Genomic DNA, 25,305 nt, shown 5'->3' with positions numbered 1-25,305 from the left:
ACTCAAGCACTACCTTTTTCCTGACCATTTCACCAGAAGATACCAATCTCCTTTTCTTTTAATCCTCCACTATATCTCTATAAGATTGGAACTATTCAGTTCATATGTACATATTTGTTTATAGTCTGTTACATTCTCAGATTGATAAATTACCCAAAATATGAGGCTGTACCACATTAATCTTGCATTTTTCAGTATTGTACTATTCCTGACCCAAAGAATATACTTAATAAATGTTTAACAGATCAATGCCTTTAAAAGTCAATGAGAGAATAATGACATACTTCTGCTTATGTTTTTCTAACAGAAAATAATACATAATTAAGCTGGGAAATGAGAGAACAAAAAATATTAGGAAGCAGAAAAAAATCATCTATTTAACTTCAATAACAAGAGATAACCTTTGTCAACAGTTTTCCTTTACTTATCCATGTCAAGTTCATATATATGTCATTGGGCCCCTTTCAGATGAGTATTCACAAAGCGAGCTGTTTGTAAGTCAAGTTACTTCTGTCCTCCTAAAACTGTTTTTATAAGGTCAGTAGTTCTTAAATGTGTTGAAACAAAAAAGGACAAGCAAATGAGGTAATGAGCTTGTACAGCTTCATCTATGTGATGGTTATTTTAATGACCTGGCCTTAACTGTTTTTCCAACCCCCTTTTATACAACTACATAACTCTCATGACTCTTTCAATGACGAAGCTTGCCTGACTTGTTTCAAGTCCAGATCTTTAGACATTTTCTGTTTAACTATGTTTGTCTGCTAGAGCTTTCTTTCAAATCACAAAACAACTTTGACTACACATACTGATGAGGGGACAATGCTGACAAGTAAGTAGCTAATGCTGCTACGTACAAATTAACTCTGCAGAGCTCCTGCTGTTTATGTGAATTTGTTAAAAAGCAAGCTACAAATGTAATCTTCTTTTATACTTTGATGTTTGGGGTTATTTACTACTACCAGAATTTTGGTTCCTGCTAAACATACATTTCAACTTTCAAGAGGGAGATAAGTTTTATGAAACAACTTACAACAACCTTTCAGAAAACTGCACATTTCAAGATCCAATTTTATTCTTTCACGCTACCACTAAATAGTCTTCTTTCTGATCACCAGGCAATTTTCCAACCTCTTTGAGATTTCTCTTTCTAAACAATTTCTTCCAGAAAAGCTTTTGGCAATAATTTAACACTTGTCTGCCCTGGTGAGTTGGGTGAATTAGAAAAACCTGAAAAGAGATTCCAATGAAAATGAAGCAGGGACTGAACACTTACCTGAGTCAGTGACTCCCTGACCTGGCTCTGTCACATTCAAAGATAAACTCAATAAGTAAGACACATTACTTTTAATTTTTGTGCTCAGCTTTAAGTATTCATTTACTGAGAGCATGTAATGACTAAACTGCAATGCTTCCCCCAAATAATTCCAATTATTTAAAACAGATTAAACTTGAAATAAATAGTTGCTATAATACTGTTATTGCATGTGTTTTGTGTGTGTGTGTGTGTGTGCATAATACTTAAAAACATACTTAGAATGTGACAGTTGAGGTTCAAATACTGAACTTGCCCTTAATTAGCTGTGTGACCTAGGCTAGCTTACTTAACTTCTCAGTGCCTCAGTTCCTCATCTATAAGCTGGTTATAGTAACAATACCAACCTCATAGGGTTTGTGTGAGAATTAAATGAATTCATACAAATAAAGCTCTAAGAACAGTGCCAGGCAGACAGGCTTAAATAAGTGGCTCCTCAAGGCTGGCCTGTGGGATGGGTATGCTTTAGACCCTTTCTAGGATACTGCTGTCAGCCAATCCCTATGAACCAAGCATACTGGAATCAAGAATATTTTACCCTTTTAAAACTCTTAAAGCTAAACCTTTACATTGGTAATTTATACAAAATTTGATGATCTTCACTTCCTTATTGCTAACAATTTCTATCTCTATTCTATCTTCTATAAATATGGGGAAAAGATACATAAACTTCTTTTGCACTAGAGTAATGATGACAAATATTGATTGAGAACTCCTTGTTTGCCAAATCTTGTCATAAGGGCTTTATATGTAGATGTTTATTTCATCCTCACAAATTTAAGGAATCAGGTTCTCTTGTTATCCCCGATTCACACATAGGGAAACCGAGGCTCTGGGAGGTCACACAGCCAGCTGTCTAATAGTGTCAGAGCAGAAAGCGAGGAGGGGCTTATGTAACTGCAAAGATCGAAGCTGAGCTCTTAAGTATGGCACTATATCATGGAAGGGACTATAGGAAATTCAATTTAATCTCTTCATTTCCCAGCTGAACAACCCAGAGCAAGGCAATGACTAAGTGATGCAAAATTTAAGTCTTTTGCCTTACAGTCTGAGGGTCTCTCTGTCACACCACTTTGCATCCTCCTTTCCTCTAGCCTAATCCTGGATTTATATTTTTTCACTTCTTCAAGTTTGAGTAGAAAGTCAGAGTTAAAAAAAAAAAAACAAAAAACCATGTTTGCCCTGAATATATTCCTCCCGCACACATCCATTTTTTTCTCCTTTGAAGTAGCAACAAAAGCTGCCAACAGAGGATCCCCCGGGTTTATAGAGCATCAGTCGGCTTCTCAGATGAAGGCAAAGATGAGAAGACAGAAATCCCTCCTTTAGAGAACTTTGCTAATGTTTTTCACTCAATACATTCTTTCTTTAGTGAACACTTTTAAGACAACCCTGAAACCTCAAGGCAAGAATGGCAAAGCACTGAATTCTAGAGCTACAGGTGGTCCCTAATTGATTGCCAGGAGCCAAATGAAAGGAAGTTGAGTGAATGGACACTCAGATCTCCATCTTCTCCAATTCATTTTATTTAAACTCATCCTTTCCATAGCCTACAGTCCCTTCCATCCTCCCCTATGTTATTGGAGGCAAACTTCATTAGCCAAAGGCAAGAGGAGAAGAGTGCTTTCATATATTTATTCAGGGTTCCAGTGATTTGAGGCTTATCAAGAGAAGTCAAAATAAGAGAGACAGTACTTCTTGGCTTAGACCAAAAGTGCCTGCATTCTAAATATCAAATTTGGAAGGAAAAAGCATTCTTAACTTTTAAGTTTACACTGTCTTTTTACTCAGGTATACATTCATCATGTACACATAACAACACACATGCAAAATGCAACAATATTACACTGGCTCATTTTGCAACAAAGGAGGGAGGCTCTATTTTAATTTTTGCATTTAAAATGGTCTCCATTTTACAATGAGGGAAGTTCAGGAACAAAACAATAATATATTAATTTATGCATTAATTTAATACTTACTGATAACCTGCTATGTACTAGGTATTCTCCTAGGCATAAAGAATACCCCAGTGAACAAAACAGGCAATGTTCCTGCTTTCATGGAACTTTATTTCTAGTGGATAAAACAAATAACAAGATGAATAATTAAAATATATAGGATCCCAACCTGTGATAAGTTCTAAGGAGAAAAAATGTAAACCAGCAAAAGACAACATGAAATGATCAGATGAAAAGTGTAGAAATTTGAGATAGTGTGGTCAGCAAAGATCTTATGAGAAAGTGATCTTTGAATTAAAACAAAAAGGAAGTGTGAAGACATTTGAGAGACTGGAAGCCCTGAGGTGGAAAATTATCTTGCATCTCTGAAGAATCAGAGTGACTCCAGTGAAGGGAAGGGTTATAAGAAATGAGATCAGAGAAATAAGAGGAAGCCAGATCATGCAGAACCTTATGGTTCATGCTAAATATTCTCACTTTTACCAGGAGTGAAATGGGAATCTATTAAAGAGTTTTAAGAAGAGGAATAACATAATCTGACTTACAATTTAACAGAATCACTCTGTTGGGGGTTAAAAAAAGGACTGACGTGGTACAAGGTCAATTAGCAGTGGCTCTTGCAATAAACCAGATGAGAGATGATGACGACTTTGGAGCAGCATGGTGGCACTGAGAGTGGTGTAAAATGGTTGAATGCTGGGTATATTTTGAAAGTAGAGATGAAAAGACCTGATGATGAAACTGATAAGAGATGCGAAAAAAAAAGAAAAAGTTAAGGTTGAAATCTAACTTTTCAACCATGGAATTGAAATGAAGAAGACTATAGGAATGGTTGCATGTATATAATTTTTTGGTTTATTTCTTTTGTTTTGTTTTGTTTGCTGGAGATGGGAAAGGCATATCAGAAGCTCATTTTTTTTTACATGTTCAATTTAAGATGTCTATTAACCATCCAAGTGGAGATGTCAAGTAGATAATTGGATATACAGGACTGAATTGATAGGAGAGGTCTGCGAGGAAGAAATGAATTTGGGAGTCATTAGCATATAGATGAGGAAGAATCGACAAAAGAGACTGAGAAAGATAAGTCAGAATGTAAAAGGAAAACTAGGTGGATGTGGTATCCTTGAACACAAGTGAAGAAATTATTTCAGGAAGGATAAAGTAAAAGTCTGATGAATGCTGTTCATAGGTCAGGAAAGTTGAGGACTGAGAATTGACTGCTGGATTTAGCAACACGGTATCATTGGTAGCCTTGATACAAGTCGTATCAGTGGAGTAGAGAAATGTGAACAAAACCTTGATTAGGGAAAGAGAAATTGAAGATGGTGAGTATAGACAACTCTCAGGAAGGTATGCTGCAAAGGGACAGTGAGTGAGAGGGGAAATAAATGGAGAGAAAATAGGATCAGGAAACTGCTGTCTACCTGTTTGTATTTAAAATGAGTGATATAAGTGGGTGTTTATATCCTGCTGTGAATGGCCCATTAAAGTGGGAAGATTTATTGATCTCAGTAAGAGAGGAAAGGATTAAGAGAGCTGTCATTGAGTTGATGAGATGGATGTGATCTAGGGCAGTCTACTCAAAGGTGGTCCAAGAATGGCAGACTGTCAGAAGTGCAAATTATTTGGCCCTGTGCTAGAGCTAGTAAGTCAGACTCTCAGGGTGGGACAAAGGAAACTGGGTCTTATCAAGCTCTCCTAGTAATTCCTATGCATGATAGTCTAAAAGGCACTGATCTAGTGCAGAGTGGGGGAATCAATCTTACCTAGGAACACAAACAATTTACGTGTGGAACAGTAGAGTCATGTGGGCACAGGTGAGGTAGGTGGGTAGGTAGAGTAATGGGACCTTATGGAAGTTCTCTTGTAATTGCTTTGACTTCTCAGTGAAGGAAGAAGCAAGAACCTCAGTCCTTTTTCTCTATTTTGAGTTGGACTATTAGTTTCAGAGACCCAGAATGACTTTGTGTCACTCAGCAAAGTTGTATTATTCTCTTCATCCTCTGTGACTGAGTACGAAGTTAGCATAAACTTTAAGCCTCTTCCTCTACTTTATGCCACTCTTCCTATTTTTCCTCCTTGCTAGCAAGGGTCTACTTTGTTTTTTCTAGAGGTCACTTTGGTTCACCTATTCTTTTAGTCAAGCTAGGTTCCCCAGAAAACAACACACACACCTACCATACAGATAGTCCCCAGACTAGCAAGTGTACTGAGTACCAAAGCAATGTTAAACTTTCATGCTCCAGATCAAAGAAAAATAAAATTCCAATGACAGCACATGCCAATATTACATAAGATTACCTATAAGTCTTTCTTGGTCATTAATTATTTGCTTACTAATTATTTACTATATAGGTTTATCATGAAATCACTCTGGGTAATAAAAAGTCTACCATAAAATATCTAATGAATAAATATATTAATCAATAACTTCCTCTCCCACACTTCTCACATCTATTCAATCACTATCGATTTCACCCCAATTCTTTACGGTATCCATCCTTTTGAGCTCCACTGACAGTTTCTTTTTCTAGGCCCTCGTCATCTCTTGCCTAAACTATGAGAATATGCTCTTAAGTTATGTTCCTGTCTCTGATATGCTTTGCTGTTCCTACAATCCCCATCAGCCTATCCTGCATCATGAAAATGCCAATGTAATAATTTCAGACATAAAACTAATGACTTCACAGTCTTGCTTAAAATTCTTGAATTGCATCCAAGATAATATCCAAACATCTTTGGCTGACCGTGAAGCCCTGGGAGTTGGTAACTGCTAGTATTTCCAGCCTTGTCTCTTGCTACTTTACTCCATCAACATTCACACCATGCTGTGGGACTTCTGTAACCACTAGGTTTCTTGCCCTGAACACAGGTTGCTACATCCACATAGAAAAATCAGCTTCCCCATCTGCAAACAAGAACCCAACTTATAAAATGGAAATTATAATCAATTTACTAGATTATGAGAGCAATGCAAACTATTTAACCTTTTACAAATCATAGCTATTTTATTTCCCATAACTAACAATCATTATAATGTAAGCTTTTCTATTTTAATGTGTGCCATTTAAATGTTTTTTTTTAAACCACACATTATAGCTTTTACATTGTTCATAAACATCATCAAATCATAAACTTTCACTGTTGTTCTCTTTCAGTTCTTCAGTGCAGGTATTTGCATCTCTGGAAAATTGCAAGAAGCTTTCCATTTATACTGTATTTTTCTTTATTTCTTCATTTCTTTTTAATTTGCAAATAAGAGTACTGGTTTCCCCTGACATTCATGTTATATTCTTCTAAAGAAGCTATTATTTTGTTGATTGATAGCTCATTAATAAGTATAATTACCATCTGCCATGTGGCATCTTAAATTATCCAGTAATTACATTTATATTAGTTTTCAATTTTGGAAGCTAAGCTCTTAAAAGAGACTCTTCTCCTTTATTAAAGTCAGGTAGAGTTCCTGGTAATTTTTCAAACAACTAGATTTGTATGTCCACTTTACTTTTTGTTACTGCCACATTGTAATAATAATGTAAAATTTAACAGTCCTTTCTATGAATGCTGTTATTTAATACTAAGTTTAATATATAAACTATGGTGCTTTTATGTTAAATTTTGCGTATGATACGATTTTTGAAAAAGACAAAAATACCTAATATTTGGTTTTCTGGGCACTGTGGTTAAAAAATAAGGGTCAGCTGAAATCATCTGGATGTATTCTTAAAGAAAACATGTAGCCTGGATTTCAAGGTAATATATGCAAGGAAGATTTGAGGAGTCTCAGTATTCACCCCAGTTTAAAGCTGTTTTGAAGAATAAAGGCACACACACCTTTATAAATATATATGTCTTTCAATTTTATTAAAGATATTCTCTTTATTTCTCCTGCCAAAACTGTTTAAGGAAAATGCATATCTTTCCAGATACAAACAATTCCAGAATTCTCCTAAGGAATCAAAACAGTATTTTTTTCCTTTTCATATGATTCTTTTTCACTTAATTTTCATTCACCCACATTTCCCTTCATGTCTTCTCTCTGTATTTTTATTTTAAACCACATATATTATATAAGACAAGAGCCTCTGATTTATTCCATTTGGGACCTGAGATTTGGATGTGGACAATTTTGCAGTATTTGTAAAAAGAATATAATAAAATTACCCATAAGCCGCAAATTCAATATATACATTTGCCGTCAGAATTCTAATAAACAGATCATTGAATTTCACAGCTGGAAGGGGCCTTGGAGAGCAGGGAGTCCACCCCCCACATATCGCAGGAAAAAAAAAAAGTGAAGCCAAGGAGTTTTAATTCACTGGCCAGTCACTCAACTAACTGCAAGAGAACAAGGAGCTAGACCTCAGACTCCCTGGGGAGTCACAGAAGCCAAGTCTTGTGCTTTTTTAATGTCACATGTTCTCTCATGACATAGACTTGCGGTACTGGTCTGTCATTCTTCACAAGGTGAAAATAGAGTTAACTGAGTTTGCTGTGTGCCTGAGAAACTGCTAAGCATCCATTCGTGAAAGCAAAACTGGGAACCTATGAAATTTCTTTATCAGGAGCTTTTCTCCAAGGCTGCCTTTTCTGTCTGTTCACATGTAAGGTGCCTAGGGCAATGTCCTCCACAGGCAGTAGCTATTAATCTCTGACAATTTTTTTTAAGAGGCAACAGTGCTAATTTTAGGTTACTATATAAAAAATAATTTCTTACTCAATTATCTAATCATCTTGGATATTCTCTTCAGACTTTGTTTTCATGTTTTGTCTAAAGCACTTTTTCCATGCTCAGAGAAATCTGTGGATATTAAATTTGGTGTTTGAAATGTGCGCTTTGACAGACCTCAATTTAAGGGTGCTATGTATTTTTATGAAGGATAAAGAGCAGCTGATTATACTGACAGAAATCCCAGAGGCAGTGAACTCTGTTGATGGTAACTGACTATATAGTGGAGCAGGAAAAGCTCTAATTTCCTCCTTCCTTCAACCTCTGCTCTAACAATTACCAGTGAAGCCCTATCAAGAATATTTTGTTTGATGATCCAGCAAAGTATCTGGTAAAGGAGGAAAAGGGAAGAGCAGGGAACTTCCTGTGAGGGTGAGGGAAAGAGGTTCTGTGAGCTTTCCCTGCATGATTAGAGCTTGGGAAGTTGATCTCTTTTCATGCTGTAGATGTGGCGTGCTGCAGTCACGCCTCCCGCTGCCAGCCCAGAACCAGGATCTTAATCAGTCACTATGAAAACTCATTAGCTCCACAGCAATGAGTCTTCCACTGCTGAAGCTTGGCGCTGTGCTTAGCACCATGGCAATGATATCAAACTGGATGTCCCAAACTCTCCCATCCTTGGTAGGACTGAACACCACGAGGCTATCAACGCCAGATACCTTAGTAAGTCACTCCGGTGGGTTTGGCCGTCTTGGGAAGTAAGTGCATTAAACCAGTGGGCTTTATTTTGTAAACTGCAAAGGCTGAGATTTTGCTTCTCTATTTACAGGTCTTCTTCAACAATACAATATTTATGTGGTAACTTTAGTCATGGATGTTCCTTTAGGAACACTTTAAAGTTACATCAAAGAATAAACGAACTGTCTGAGAAATTAGCTGTGAAAGGAAATACTAGATTCATCAAATTCTTAATGAAAAGCTTTAATTTATATTGTTCTGAGGTTTTGAAGAATTCTTTCTTTTAAAATATGTTTTGTTTCTTATTATTTTACTTCTTTTAACATCTGTAAAATCCCCATAATTTTTCCTACAGAATATGCTATAGGGTATATTCTAGCTAATCTAGTTTTACTATAGCAGGTTCTTCTTTGGAATTCAATTCCTGTGACTGAAATGCATTCAGTCAGAGAAACCAACCTCTTTTAAACATAAATGAATAATAAAAAAAAACCTCAGCAATTTAAAGCATGACCAAAAAATCCTTTAAGAGAGCTAAGAATCACGAACAGAAAACTTACTTGATAAAATCATCTCCCTGTACTGTTTAATTTTTTCGTAAACTCTTCTCCTGTCACAAGTCTAACTCTGTAGTCTTCATTCATCTACGATTAGTGGCTTTTTAACCCTTCCCACATTATAACAAATGTCTTTTCTCATGGTTTATTTGGCAATACTCTAAAATATTTCAAATAAAAATGAAAACTATTGGTTCTTCAAATAGAAGCTTACAAATTCAAATAGAAGGAATAACCTGGAAAAACAATTTCCCTGCTAGCAAATAATAAGTACAGAAAAATAATAAGTACAGAAACAATTATTCAGAGCCCTTTACCTTTTTATGTTTATCTGTTTTTTACCATTGGACTGCTCCCACAGATCAGAAAAAGTCAGATACTTAAAAAAAAAAAAAAGCAACTCTCCATTTTGAAGATATGTTTGCAGTTACTAATAATAATTACTCTATCAATCAACATGTAATTAACTGAGTAGAGCCAGATCAAATTAATTACATAATTTGCCAGATTAACCTGGTGCTCAGGGCAACAGCAGAGCACATGTGAGGCACACTTTGACCTGCTTTTATATTTTTACCTCCCTTGAACCACTTATGGTACCTCAGTGCCTCCATTATTGAGATTCCCCTCCTTCCCTGTATGATGTGTGTGGCAGGAGGGTGTAAAAGACATTTGTAGTTATAAAGAAACCATGACATGGCATCAATAAGCAATCACAAAACAAAGAAATTTACATTATTTAATATTTACTGAGCCAAATTTCCTCAATGTTCAAGTACCTGGTGATTTTTAACAACTTAGTTGTTGAATTAACTCTTTCAAGAAATGAACCTAGCTAAGCAATTCATGAAAAAGCTATGTTTCACACTTGGTACCTTGGTTCTGCTATGTATAATTTCTGTGTCTACAGATATTGGTTTGGTTATTTCCTGTTTCTTGTTGATGGAGGAGAATCAACTTTCCAAAATTATGCATGATTCTTTTAGAACTTCTTGCTCTCTTATGAGTTTAAAGTAAATCCATTTTCTTTAAATTAGTAATTTAAAGAAAATGGATTTCTTCTGATTAGTAATCTGTTGGTTGAAAAATATAAAATATTGGTATGGTCTACAAATGTTCTGACACGACTGAGTCACCTTTTGAGTGACAAAAAATAAATAAAGTTCAGAAAATTTTACACTATGTTATTCACTGGAATGGAGAAATCATGTTGCAAAAGTGTGTGAGTGTGAGTGAATGAGTGTGAGTGTGTGTGCGTGCATGTTTTACAGAAGTGCCAAATATTACAGAAGTAATTTCCCCACCTTAACTATTCAAGATAATTGCTCATATCTTAGGATTCCCATGGTGAGAAATGAATGAGTCTAGTTCCTACATCAAGATCATTAAATGTTAATGCTGGAAAGGATCTTAGAAACTATCCAGGCCAGTTATTTTTACACTATTTTTTGGCAGCAGTGCCATTTTTTTTTTTAGAATTAAATCTTATGTAATACATTCAGAATAAATATTTGTTGAATGAATCTTGAGGTGGAAATCCAATATATAAAACAGGTCATGGGTCAAATAATAAATTATTGGGGGGAGGCATTTACTGTGCCTCTATCATCTGTTCCCTCCCCACATAATCAACCCCTTTCCCTGGTCAAAATGCCTCCACAGAAACCTTAGAACTCTCAGGAGCTTAGCTGGAAATATGACTGATCTAATCCAACCTCCTCATTCTGCAAGTGGGAAGACTGACCCCAAATGTTTAAGTGACTAAAGAGATTTCCCCTCTCTGGTTAATGACAGAATCAAGGGTAGAAGCAAGTCACCTGACTGCAGTCCTGACCAGGGAAGTCATCTCACCCACCTTTGCTCTCCTTGCCCCTCCTGGTCCCTAGTGCCACACTAGGTTCTCTCTGTCCATCTCAGCTGGTTCCTATGTCCCTGGACTCCACTTTCCTTAGATGGAAGGGCTGACAGTTCCCTTCCCAGTAAGTAGAGCTATGGTGTCCAGCCCTTCTCAACTCTCTCACTCTACATTCTCACTGTAGACAGTACGAATGGTATAAGCTTGAAAGTCTGTGCTTGCAAGTCTGTATACACTCCCCCAAAAACGAATGAATGAATAAATAAATAATGTAGGTCTTAAAATTTGTTTTATGAGTGTTTGTGGGATGTGCACATGGCAAAAAGTACAGATTTACACAAATATGAATATGGTCTTTCTTTAAAATGGTAGTTTCAAATAACCTTGAGAAAACAAAAATAAGAAATATAGGGTTTTAATCATTAAAGGCAATTAAATCTGTTTATGGCAGGTACCTCTGAAATAGGCAGTGTACGTTTGATTGTCTCAAAAGCTGAAACAGGTTTTTAAATTTCCAGGATATTTTTGTCAGTAAGTAGTTAAACACTGCTCCTTATTAGGGGAATAAACTCCCTCTGGCTTCTCAGAATCTTGAAACATCCCTTTATCCTCCTCTTTGGCCCTGTTCTCTCTCTCTCTCTCTCTTTCTTTCCTTCCCCTCCTAATCTATAACTGGGCCCATCTGCCTTCGGAGGAGCGGGTGTCTGCAGAGACAAAGCCTGGGCTCTGAGAAAGCTCAGGCTCCTTCTGGCATGTCTCTCTGATGCAGAGTAACTTCCCCCTGAGGCTGAGCTTCTGAGAAATCACTCACACTGTGGATTCCACACCAGGAAGAACCTGGAAAAGAATAATTAAATAAGCAGAGGACATTTAGCAGACACCAGCTGTTCTCAATCAGCCCTGCCGCTGTGGTGGGAAGAGGCCTCCAAGGGACCTGTGGGCTTCGGTGATTTGTTTTGCTACATTTTCAAATGTCTAGCCAGCTTCTCCTCATAAATAACTACTTCAATGACTTAGTCAGTTTTAAGTTTTGGAAAATGAGTAGAATACTCTGATACAAACTCTCAATACTCTCTAAGTTTCTTAACTCACCAATTTTTTTTTTTTTTTTTAGTCCTGGATGAAGATATCTGACTTCTCTGTTTTGTACCACTGTTTTTCTTCCCCCAATCCTTAGGCAATGTCTATTTTGTGGAAGACCAACTAAACAAATTAAGGAAATGGATGATAGAACAGAATGGTAAATCTTGAAAGTCACAGAGAATGTGATAATTGCCGTTTTAGAGTAGAACTGTGGTATGGGTAAGAGAGTAGATTTATTCTTAAGTACTTAAAGCAGAAGGAGAGCAAAAGGGGGAACATTACTAAGAGAGTTCAGAGCCAGTCCTTTAGCTTTCCACTGATGGAAGGGGCTGCCTATGAAGCAGGGAAATCCTTATCATGCAGAGTTCAAGCGGAAACACAAGGAGAATACATACGAGAAGTGTCACTGAGTGGAAAGACATAGGACCAGACATGACTTCTAAGTCCCTCCCAACTCTGAGTCATTATGATTTCCAGAATATGAGAAGAAGTGATCAACCAACCTGAATTTGAGGGTGTCTTCGGTTTTGTGTTTAACTGTTTGTCGTTGTTTTTACAGTTGTTTTTCTTAGAGCCTTGAGGTTGCCTTGAGTGAAGAATATACATTTCTTATTTCAGTTCCAACTAGTCTCATAAGAAATAGGAGGAAAACTGCTATGCAGTGACATCTTTATTAACACATCCTCCAGAACACAGCTTCTTTTAGTGTGGTCTGTCAACATCTCTATCATTCCTGCCCTTCTTCTCTTCACAACTAAAGTCATTAGCATACTAAACCACATTTCATTCTCTGAGACCAAACCTATCCTCAGACAGATAATTTATAAGGACTTTTCACCAGGTATCTCCTCTAAATCATCAGGTATCTCCTACTCTAAATTGAATAGGTTTTAGTAAATGGATTTTTTTCTGCTTTATTTTCCCCTACCTTGTACACCCCTTTCAGTAGCTTGACCCCTTATTCTTCTTTGCCTCAGTCTGTACTTTTATGAAATTCCTAGACATTCAGCATAAACATAAGACCTAGCAATGTTCAACCAGTTGATTCTGTCCTCTTCAAAGAATCAGAATTCTGTCCCTTTGCCTGTCCCTCCACTTGTGTCTCGCCAAGCCTTTACTGCTAATTATTCCTTTGGAGTCTCAACTGTTACTTGTTTCCACATTGTTTGGATAATGCCCTCGCTGGGTGCATCTCCTCTAAAGCGAAGTTTTTTCAACTATTGGTGAATGGACATAGGCCATCTATCTGCAATCTACCTGCAAAGGATGAACATAAAGAGCTCTGATCTGAACACTGGAGAAAATTGGTATAAGTCCCATATATAACATTTACTAAACGGGTGACTTCGGAAAACATTGCTTCAGTTCTTTGCGTTTCAGTTTCCTCGTAAATAAGATAATGTCTATTTCAAAGGGTAGTTGGTTCAAAAGAAGTGAGACTAATACAAGAGAAGGGGTTTTATAAAAAGAAAACCATGCTGAAATGCAAGATATTTTTTTAATTTTTATTTTTAACCTCAGTCTTCAGGATCTTTCTTTCCTGTTCAAAGCCCCTGACGTTCTGAGAGATTTCTCACACAGTAGTTTTGTATTTATAAAGCATAGCTCTGTAATTAAATTGTAAGCAAAAAATCCAAACTTGAAATCCAATTGTTAAAATTATCACTTTAATTCTCCTATTTAGAGCATGCTTAAATATTTCATGAGTTTTGTAATATTAAAAACCGCTAAATAGTTCATTTAGTTCTTCTAATTAACACAAAAGGTTCAAAGAGAACTGCATCAGTAACCACTGTGATCAGCAATGCTTTGGATAGCAATAAACCAAATGCACCCTCCAGGTCCAAGTAGTCAGCTTCACGGTAGTTCAGAAAATGCTATCAGAATTATCTTCATCATATATAAAAGGGAATTTCAGATAACTGGTAGTGCAGTATGGGGGTTAAACTTTCAAGCTCTGATATCAGACTGTGCAAGTGCAAATCTCAGCTCTGCTGATTACCTCCTACAAGACCTTGAGCAAGTTCCTTACTGTCTCTAAGTCTCAGTTTCCTCACCTATAAAATGGGCAGAATAACATCACCTGGTTCATAGAGTTACTGTGATATTCAAAGGCAGTAATGTATGTGAACTGCCAACTAATGGCTAGAGCACCATAAATGTTTGCTATTACTATTATATGAGTTTTATTGACACCTAAGTAACTGCTCTTTTAAGTTAAAATGAGAGCAGATCTTTTCTCATTGGTATCCAAAATCCATCTAAATATTTCTTTCCACCTGAGGTCTTAGCTGGTTTTATTTTTATCCTCTTTTCAATGCCAATATGGGTGCCATAAAAGAGAACACTAGAGACGCTCATAAAGCTTCCTTTATTTTATCACTAAACCTGACACAGAAGTCTCTATCAAACCCACACAACTGTCAAGCACTCATCTTTTATACTAGCTTTTTTCTCTTTTGAGTTACCTTTTTCTTGCCAGAGAGGTAACTTGTTATAGTTGAGATCATTCAGACTAACTCTGTAGTAGATAAAGCCATGGCTCTTTTCAATAATTCTTACAAGAAGACAATTGAAAGTACAAACAAAACCAGAGTCTACTTTTATTAAGCTGACACTTCAGGAAGAATGCTAAATGAACATCAAACCCTATTCACCTTTTCTGCTTCCCTCATTCCAGAGAGCAACTGACACCCTGCCCTGACATTATAAGCTCTTTACTAGTTAGCCAAACACCTGGCAAGTGAACGTCAATATTAATGATGCCAGGTTTAATAATCAGTATTTGCACTGCTGTTAAAGATATTTTAATATTATAATTGGGTGGTCCCTGCTCCTTTATACAAAAGCTAAATTTATTCTAGTGAGAAGCCTTAATTTTCTGACATATTTGAGATTTGTGTCCAATGTCAGGAAAAGCCTAGTTGAAACTGTAGAGCCTATGTCGAGATATATTCGTTCCATACTGTTACTCAGCTTAAACCTTTAATTACATCATTGAAACTACTCTGCTAAGCTGTACCTATCTCTATTCTGTAGATGATCTCTTTGCATTTTTTCTTCTTTAGTATAAAAAGATTATCTTTACGATCTTATCTGATTCTAACAATATATAATTCTAAGTACATTTTTCTGTCCCAATCATAGTCAGGCATAAATGCTAGAAAGAAGGAGTAAGGGGAATCAAAAGAAAGAAATGATAATGAATCCAATAACTCAGAAATAAAAGGCAGCATAGGACACTTCTATGAGCTATCTGAAAAAGGAGACTAAAAGATAGGTTTGGCACCATTTCCTTTTCATTACAGACTAAGGACAAGGACTGTGCCGTCTTTTAGAATTTTGTGAGTTTATAATTTATAGCTTCCCCATGATTGTTGTTGGAATGCCTATAAGCACCCTACAGTAATTTTCTCTAAAGCCCTTGAAAGGAAAAAATCCATGTGTTGGTTGATGGTATGTGATGAGCTAGGGCCTGGGAGAGAATAAGTAGGAGACTAAATCTGTTCTGCCGCAAATTACAAGACAGAAGACGCCACAGACTATGGCAGCTCTGTAGAGAGTGGTCAGGCTGGTTTAGTCCTTTTAAGAATCTGCTTCCTACCAGGCAAAGTGCTCCAGTCTAAAGGCAAACAGACCAGCCCAGTAACACTGGGCATTGTGCAAAATAGTTCTCTGCTGGGCACCATTCACCTCCATGTTCCTAGCCCCATCTCAGCCTTTCTTTCATCCTTCCTTGTTCCAGCCCCTCCAGCCTGAGTCATTAAAGACCTTCTTTTCTAGACAAAATTCATCTCCCTCTTCTCCTGATAATATAAGAAATATCTCCTTATCTGCTGATTCCCTGGAAACCATAGAGGGAAGGACAAAGACTGAAGAATTTCAGATCCCAGCTGCAGAAGTTAGTCAGAGCTTAGCTAGGAGGCCCACTGGTTTATCTGATATTTCCACAGGAAAAAGAAACTCAGATGCAAACTGGATGGTCTGTCTATGTAACACCTGTCAGGTAGGTTTTCCAATATCCATATGATTGACCTTTAAGAACGATTATCTGGATGTTCAGCATCATATTAATATGGCCATAGCACTGGAATTAAAAGCAAGATTCTACAGCTATACAGTCCAATAAGGAGGGCACTGTGGCTATTGGGCACTTGGGATGTGGCTGGTCCAAGTTGAGGTGTGCTATAAGTGTAAAATGCACACTCAATTTCAAAGAGTGTACAAAAAAGGAGAAAAAAGCAATGTAAAGTATTTCATGAATAATTTTTATGTTGAGTACATGCTGAAATGATAATATTTTGGATATACTGGGTTAAATAAAATATATTATTAAAAGTAATTTCACTTGTTTCTTTTTACTGTTTTAAACCTGCCTACTAGAAAATTTTAAATTATACACATGGCTCTCATTCTACTGGACAGTACTGCTCTGGCTTCATACATAGCTCTACTATATACAAACTGTGCATTCTTAGGCAAGTTAACTAATTTTCTCTTCTGTGAAATGGGAATAATAATTATTCCTACTTCTTAGCATCGTTCTTTGTACCCATGCATCAGCAAGTCAATGGATGTGAGCTATCCCGTGTAATAGGGTCTGACCTTGAGCAGGCAGCATTCTTCAGCCTCAGCAAACCCCAAAGAGAACTCAGTTGAGAGTCAAGCCACTGACACTCTCAGCACCTGGAATAATGAATGAGTGTCTCTCTGGGATATGCATTAAGACATCCACAACAGCTTCTGATTGCATAGTGAAGAATGTATGCTCAAAGCAGAGTTCTTCTGAAAAATAACTAGACAAAAAATAAGTTACTTATTTTTGTACTTGATAGAATGTACTTGATATGGCAGATAGGAAGTAGCCAATATATCCTGTAGCTGGATATGGACTAATTATTGAAAAAGACATATGAAAGACAGATAATAATACTAGAAAATACACATTAAGTGCCTAAAGAATAACACAGACAATCCTTCAGAAGAGGTTGAAACCATGAGGACTGAGTAAATTGAAGGTTTGTAAGAGAGGTATTCCAAGTAGGAGAACAAAATGAGTAACATACAAAGATGTGAAACAAGGTTGCACGCTTTCAGGACACAAAAAGACCAATCTGGTTGGAAAGAAGTTTCTTATAGGAAGATACAGAAAAACTAGAAACATAAATAGGAGGCAGACTGCAGGAGAACAGGAATGTCACTTTAAGATAGGGTTCTAGGGAGTTTGGGTGACAAGTGCACAAAAGTAATTTAGGAAGATCAGTTCGGTGGCCTATGCGAAAATACTATCTTTAACTCTTCTGAGACTCTATATCCTTTGCAAAACAATGCTGGTCTAATTACTTTTACCCTATATTCTCATGTGATACCTTCCCAGGTATTGACCCTTCAATACATGGGAAGCTCTCTGGGAGAGGACTTTGCTTCAGAATATCACAAATGAGTAATAATCAGAAAAATACATACTACTAATTACCACTTACTGTTGAGGAAGACAAGCTAACAGAGCCTGTGTAGAAAGATTGGTGATATGTGACTAAGTATTGAATATTTAGTGGATACTTCTAAAGCTGCATTAAATTGTCCAAATATGACAGAAAGCATTAGGAAGTGGTGTAGGATCAATAAATAGTTAATAATATGGAATCAAAAGAAAAAGATTCTCCTTCTGAGCACTGAAAAGGAAGGTATAACTGAACGAAGCTGTGCTGCCTATGTGAATTATTTAATCTCTTTCTTTTTAACTTTAGAGAATAAAATCACAAACTTTAAATATCAAAAAATAACATGCTTTGCTTACAATTATACAAACCCACACTCTTTCTCTCTTTGTCTGTGTTTTCTGTGTTTTGTGCTATTGATTTCCTCAGACTCAGATTAGTCCCAAAGAAGGGTGGCAGGTATACAGCTCAGCACAGGATCCTGATGGACGATGCATTTGCACAGTGGTTGCTCCAGAACAAAACCTGTGCTCCCGGGATGCCAAAAGCAGGCAGCTTCGCCAGCTGCTGGAAAAGGTAGGTGTCCTCTGTCCCCTGTGAATATTTTTATTGAAATATACTATTCTTTGAAAAAGAAATTATGGGAAAGCAGGTAATGGTGAGGAGGGTTCTTCCAATTTTTGTACCCCTTCTCAAATAAATGCTTTCCCCTTCCTTTAAAGTAGTACCTCAAGATTCCTGCTCTGTTGTTCTATTTATATGACTTTTACTTTTCCCAATCTTGCCTTAAGACTGGTTTTCTGTCATATTTCTTAATATCTAGTCTATCTCTCCTTAAGAAGAAAATAGTATGAAATGTTATTTCAATGACAGAAATTCAGCCTCAACTTTCAGGATCACACTAGGCTCTTTGAGCTCATACTTTTCGATCTCATTAACAATCTTGCAGAGAAGTTAAAATAATGGCATACAATATGCAAGCTATCTGGACAGATAATGAATAATTCCAAGTATTTAACATCATTTTCTAAGTCATTCCTTTGAACATTAAGTTCTTCAATTTCATTCAATAGCATTCTCTCCATATAATTTACTTAAGCTGGATCCATAGCAATCAAATGCAGAATGCCCTTGATTTATTCTCTTTCACAGATGAAAGTCATCTCATGAAAGGTTATTTATGTTTAGTTTAGGGAGGAAAAAAAAAACAATGAATGGTTCTTTCAATTTTCCTCATTCACACTTCCACTGTGTTGGCCTCTGAATATAGTTGGACAGCTGGGGTGGCCAGAGTGATGGAAGGATGACAACATATTTGAATTTTAAATATCTTCAGGGATAATAAGATAAATTAGGTAGTATGTGTTTTTAGATGATATCATGCTCAACAATTCGCTCTGTGCAATATCCTTTCCATGATCATCTACACAATTATAGCACTGAATAGGAAGCTTTAACAGAAAATTAAGAGAAGCTAGAAAAATGAAAGCACTGAATTTGTTAATACAGACATCCCTAGTTTACGCAATTTTAAGTCTAGCTACAGTAATTCTCTTCCACTGCCATATAATTAAAATAACTTTCCTCAGTGTACAATACTTGGAAGTGTAACGATGCCCTAAGATTTTAAGAAGACTTTTTTTTTCATATTTTCATACAGAGATTAGTCTGCTTTTTCTGCCCTTACCCTTGGAGTCATCATCACCTGTTTGCTCTCTCTTCTTAAGTCTCTTTTTTAAAAAGATCCAGTCTTCCCTGCTCCTTCAATATCTGTCCCCTAAACAGAGCAAATGTAACTGTCATTCAAGTTAATGACCCCAGCTAACGTGCCTCTCAACTGTTAAAACTGTTCATGACATATGAACTACGATTATTCTTCTCTTCATAGATTTTCTTTATATCTATGAAAAAGTTCAAACATATAGTTTAATATTGTTTGGTTACTAGGGAAATTAATTATGTTGGTAAAAAGATTTCATCTTTTAAATCCAATTTTCCTTTTCTATTAACTTGTATTTCCTCTCAGATTACTAACTTTTTACTCCATCTTCTTTTCTATGCAAAAATATCTTCTTTCTACATCAACTATGATGAGAAACATTTTCTTAGACTCGATAATCTTATTTCTGTTACTATTTTCAGTACAGCATTGCATACACACACCCACACATAGACTTGGACATTTCTTCAAAAATCAGCTGAAAAATTCAAATGAACTATGAATGTCAGAAAGTGGATATTATTCTCTTCATGTCCAGAGGGAAATGTATTCCAGAGCTATGATAAAACCAGGAATTAGTAAAGGATGAATAAGGTATGAAAAGTACAACTAAGGGGATTGATTGAAGCAATCATTGAAGTTTATATGACCATACCATCCAATAGGCAATTTGTTTACCATTTTAACGAAATTCTAGAAAATCACACCTTTAAAAATGCAGCTGTATATCACAGGGAGATCAGCTCGGTGCACTCTGACCACCTAGAGGGGTGGGATAGGGAGGGTGGGAGGGAGACGCAAGAGGGAGAGATATGGGGATATATGTATATGTATAGCTGATTCACTTTGTTATACAGCAGCAACTAACACAACAATGTAAAGCAGTTATACTCCAATAAAGATGTTTTAAAAAAATGCATCAATACCTAAATGACAAAAAACAAAATTTATTAACAAAATCAAGGTCACCACAGGTTAGATTAATCAAATTCGCCATTTGGTAGTGTTATGGAAACAGAGGAATAATAAATTGTGTGTACTATTTAGAGTGGCCTGAAGGAAGTAAGTAGCACTGGTTTGCTGCACTGACCCAAAGAAAAAAACATCTGAAAGCAGCATTCCTTATGCAGACTGAGCCAGTCCCTTGCTGGCTTCTCTATAGTTTTACAAATATCCAAGGTACCAGATGGCAAATAGGAGCGTGACCGTTAAGCAGCCCATTTCATTATTAACTAAAGGATTGATTTATTCTACAGTAAGGGAATATTCTTATTGAGAATAATATTAATAACAATAGTTCCCATCTATTGTATTGTATCTGCTCCATTCAAACCTTATAGCAGAGGTTGTTGCCCTTCTAAGTTTACATAAAAGGAAACGTGTTTTTTGAGGCTAAAATACTTATCAATGTCACTCAACCAGTAGACTGTGGAGCCATACCAGATCAACTTTGCATTTTCTCAACACTATGCCAGTGTCATTCAAAATGCCACTGGTGGTACCCACACTTATTTAACTGATGCTCTGTCAAATATTTTGAATAAGTATTTATACTACTGAATATTAGAAAAATTACAATTGGTTTCACAATACATCAGGTCTTAGTGTACACAAACTAAAATTTTTCACTTAAAAAAAATGCTTGTCTGTTAGCTATGTAGCATCTCTGTACAGGCCCGCATTGTCTAGGTCAATATTTCCTAAACTGTGATTTTTGGAATAGGATGCTGATGACATCCTCCAATAAAATAATTTTAAGAAACACGGTACATGATACTTAACTCTTGAAGATTTCCGTCACATGGTTTAATACTAAAGGTTCTGTGAAGACCTACAGTAAAGAAATCCCTGTTTATTTTTGTTAATCCCAATGCTATCCAAGCATACTGAACTGTAGGGCTTCTTTTTTTCAAGTGGCCTCCACACTAATTATAAATGAGAGTGAAAGTCTAAGTTAATTTGTGTTTAAGTTCAGAAAGGCCTCAGACGTTTTATTTATACAAAGAACCAAGGTAAATAAAGAGTTCAAAAAATTATCAGTGAAGAGTAACAATGAGCTTGCCACACTATGTAGACAGTCTACCCAGGGGCATGTGTAGACAGCTGAATAGCAGGACATCAGAGATAAGCAGACTAAAAGAGGAATGAGTCTCCTTCCCACAAGTGTAATCATGGGGATCCAATCTCAAGTATCACCAAGGAAACTGATTCTCAGTGGGTCTCCATAACCAGTGGGAAACTGAACAGTCCTAGGTACAGCCAGCAGGAAAAGCAAAAGGCAGCCCAGAACCATCCTCCCCAGTTAGACAGCTCCATCTCTAGCCATCACCCCAAATGTAGCTCTTATAATTATACATGATTCTGCTTGAAGGTCACAATCAAGTCTCAGCAAAAATTCTCTCAGTGCATTTTCACATAACACAAAGTTGAAAATTAAATTGACAGGGTAAGTTAGAGGCAAAATAAGAGAGGCTGTTTTAACTTTATCCAGGATATCTCACTTGCCTATCATTTTCTAATTGTATGGATTCTGCCTAAGTACACAGAATTCCTAGGAAAATACTGGACATGCCAGAGATGCGTGTTTTCATAGACAAATGTCATATTTAAATGTGTAGATAGTTTCTTTAACACAAATGGCTTTTCTTTATTCACGCTTCACCATAATGGAGTTGAAAATTATTTTGAAAGCATTGCATTCATCCAAGATGCAGTTACCATGCTTTCAATGTTGCCTCAGTAATTCTGCACTGCATCAAAGTTTTTTTTAAATGAAGCTTTCTGAATGTAGGAATGATAGTAAATTAAGAAATATTTGAGGGTCATGTAATACTATAGCTAAACCAGTGACAGGAGAAAGATACTTTTGTTAAAATATTAAAATACTTGTTACATATTACTACTGTTGGAAGCCTAAGATAATTTTACCCAATAAATATTTATTGAGCAATTATTCTGTGCCTAGTTCTGTGTAAGGTCTTGGGAATAAAAGGTATGAATAAGACACAGATTCTAACCTCAATGAGTTTACAGAAGGGCAGCCACTTTTCTGCTTCCCATTCACACACATTACACAATTAGATTTAATATAAGCTAGACTGTAGTATGTCCCGAAAAGACAGGGTTTATAAAGGACAGGACTATGGATCAAGACAGCAGAAAAAGAAACATAAAAATGTGACCTCTGACAAAAAAAAAAAAAAAAAAAAAAAACAAGTGGAGGAACTGAGGCAAGCCAAAGCAGCAGAATTCACTGCCTTTTCTGAATGTTCCAATGCTGAGGAATATATTGACAACGGGCTCTTTAAAGCTAGCTGGTCCACTAAGCTTTGTGACCTACCTGATGACAGAAATTGTCTCTGAACAAATCCCTTCCTTATTTGTAACTCACAAGGTTTTACAATGAAAATAACTTTTTTATGTGTTACATAAATAATACTTATTTTAAAATACATGGAATAACACATAAAAATATATGAAATGAAGTAAAACTCATCTGAAATCCCATTTTTTGAGCCCATGCTTTCATGTATTCATTTATGTATATAAAATTTATATACAATATTTACCAGGGACCTCTTTCTACAATATTTATTACTTCTCCTCTCACCCACACCTCACCACCCCCCACCAGAAAACTAATTTTAACCACCTAATATGTATTCTTCTAATCCCTCCATATCTTTCTCCATGTTTTTTGCTTATATACTCCTTTCTTTTACATAAGTGTGCTCAAGTGTGTGTATGTGTGTGTGTGTGTACGTGTGAGACATAGTGAGAGAAAGAGAGAGGGAGAGAGGTGAATTTTATTTAGAATAAAGGGATTCAAATTATATAAAGATCTTTACATTTGCTTTTCTCACTTACTTTTCTCATGTATATTCCTCCATGTTAAGCAATGTTTCTCAAAATGTATAAACATAAGAATCACTTAGGGAATCTTGATAAAATGAAGAGTCTGCCTCAGTACCTCTGGGGTGGGCCCCAAGATTCTGCATTTCTGACAGGTTCACAGGTGATGCCAAGTTGTTGCTCTGTAGACAATACTGTGAGTACCAAAGTATAGAGCTCTATTGTATCCTTTAAATTAGTTTAGTCATATTCTATTCCTCAACTCATTTAATAGCTCTCCTCCTATTAGAGGCTTTCACTTTGTTTTCCAGACTCTGTTGCCATAAGAATTAGTCTTTCTTTCCTCATTTCTACATGCTTTATAGGTCACCTATTTCCCACTTCTAAATAGCCTGGGGCTCAATGAACTTGGGATGGTACCATCACCTTAACATATGTTTATTGCCTATCTACCAAACACTTGATGCAGTGGCCATTTTCCAAGTCTCTTAAACAGTATGGTCTCTGAGTTAGGAGGTGTCCCAATGCTACCACCACTCATCTTGCTCAGTTCAGCCTCACCCCTGGGAGTACTTCAGATGCAGCTTGAAGTAACTGTACTGGAATGAATGCATACTAGATCTGCTGGACACTTCACCACCATCCACAATTGCTAAGCATCCCAGACCTTGAGGAAGTCAGTCAGTACTTAAAGAAACAACTTATCTTAACATTTAATAGATTGAGCTTATGCTTACTAAGCCCTGGAATGAATATTCTATTTTTTTAATTTATTTTTCTGATATATCAAATTCTTATTAATATTTAGTCATTTCTAATGCTAGAATGTCCATTTTATTATTTCCTGCCTAGGTACAGTTTTCTTTTGCTAAATTATTTGAATGTTTATCATGAAGAATTAGCCTTCTGAAAGTATGTCCTGTGGAAATGCAATTATGGATTTGGCACTTCCGGTTTTTAATGTTAATGTCATTTTTCCTACTTCAGTAGTGATTGTATATACCTGTAAACAGACAATAATGCCAATGTTCTTGTTTAACAGGTTCAAAACATGTCTCAGTCTATTGAAGTCTTAAACTTGAGAACTCAGAGAGATTTCCAATATGTTCTAAAAATGGAAACCCAAATGAAAGGGCTGAAGGTCAAGTTTCGGCAGATTGAAGATGACCGGAAGACACTAATGACCAAGCATTTTCAAGTAGGTTTGACTTCAGCAATCTTGTCAGTCCAAATGAGACACTGAGTATGATGGACAGCCACCATGGCACTCAGCTAGAAATACCTGTACATCGGCCCATATATGCAAGGTTCAAAATTCACTGGGGACATCGATAATCTCTCCACTGAAACTGACCATTAGCTGGTAGGAATGCACAGAAGACTTGTTATAAAAAGAGCCTTATCCTCCTAGAGCTAGGTGGAGATTCTGGATAGATTTAAAGGCATTTCAATATGTATGACAATGGTAAATCTAGGAAAATTAATAATTAAATTTATCAAAGATTTTCTGATGATTTTATGCCTTGCTAATATGAGGAGAAATACAGAGAATATGAATTATTAAAAGAGGCAATAATACCATTATTAACAGCACATAAACAAGGGCTGTTTCACAATTTGATACAAAAAAGTATTTATTTTATTTTGTTTATTTTTTAATTTTTTTTTTGGCTGCGTTGGGTCTTCGTTGCTGAGCGCGGGCTCTCTCTAGTTGCGGCGAGCGGGGGCTACTCTTCAATGCAGTGCGCAGTCTTCTCTTGTGGAGCATAGGCTCTAGGAGCACAGGCTTCAGTAGTTGTGGCACATGGGCTCAGTAGTTGTGGTGCACCGGCTTAGTTGCTCCGCGGCATGTGGGATTTTCCGAGACCACAGCTCGAACCCGTGTCCCCTGAATTGGCAGGCGGATTCTTAACCACTGCGCCACCAGGGAAGTCCCACAAAAAAAAGCATTTTTTTAGACTTTAAGCTGTTTATTGGTAATTATCTAGAAACACTGAAAATGGAGAAACAATGCTTTTAAGCATGCTATGTGGATTTTTATTACCTATGTATGACACTGTCATAGATTAAAATAAAATCTATGAAAATGCCATTTGAACCTCTATTAAAAAGAA

At 36.4% G+C, this 25,305-nt stretch overlaps 1 protein-coding gene across 4 annotated transcripts in view; it reads left to right on the top strand.

Annotated features, from left to right (window-relative positions):
- OLFM3 (olfactomedin 3) overlaps positions 1–25,305 on the top strand; it is a 195,575-nt gene that overhangs the window by 133,605 nt on the left and 36,665 nt on the right. For 3 of the 4 annotated variants that reach the window (XM_067727063.1, XM_067727062.1, XM_067727064.1), the window contains 2 exons: positions 18,049–18,195; positions 24,234–24,389. In XM_067727063.1, coding sequence (XP_067583164.1) covers positions 24,243–24,389 — 147 coding nt within the window. In that variant the 5' untranslated portion in view covers positions 18,049–18,195; positions 24,234–24,242. Of the gene's footprint in view, positions 1–8,507; positions 8,669–18,048; positions 18,196–24,233; positions 24,390–25,305 lie in introns of those variants that run through there. The other variant, XM_067727061.1, reaches the window with a different exon arrangement.

Source organism: Pseudorca crassidens, chromosome 2 (assembly GCF_039906515.1).
Source record: "Pseudorca crassidens isolate mPseCra1 chromosome 2, mPseCra1.hap1, whole genome shotgun sequence".
Classification (NCBI taxonomy): domain Eukaryota; kingdom Metazoa; phylum Chordata; class Mammalia; order Artiodactyla; family Delphinidae; genus Pseudorca; species Pseudorca crassidens.
Note: the sequence above shows the minus strand (reverse complement) of the source record. Positions and strands in the feature narration are given on the sequence as shown.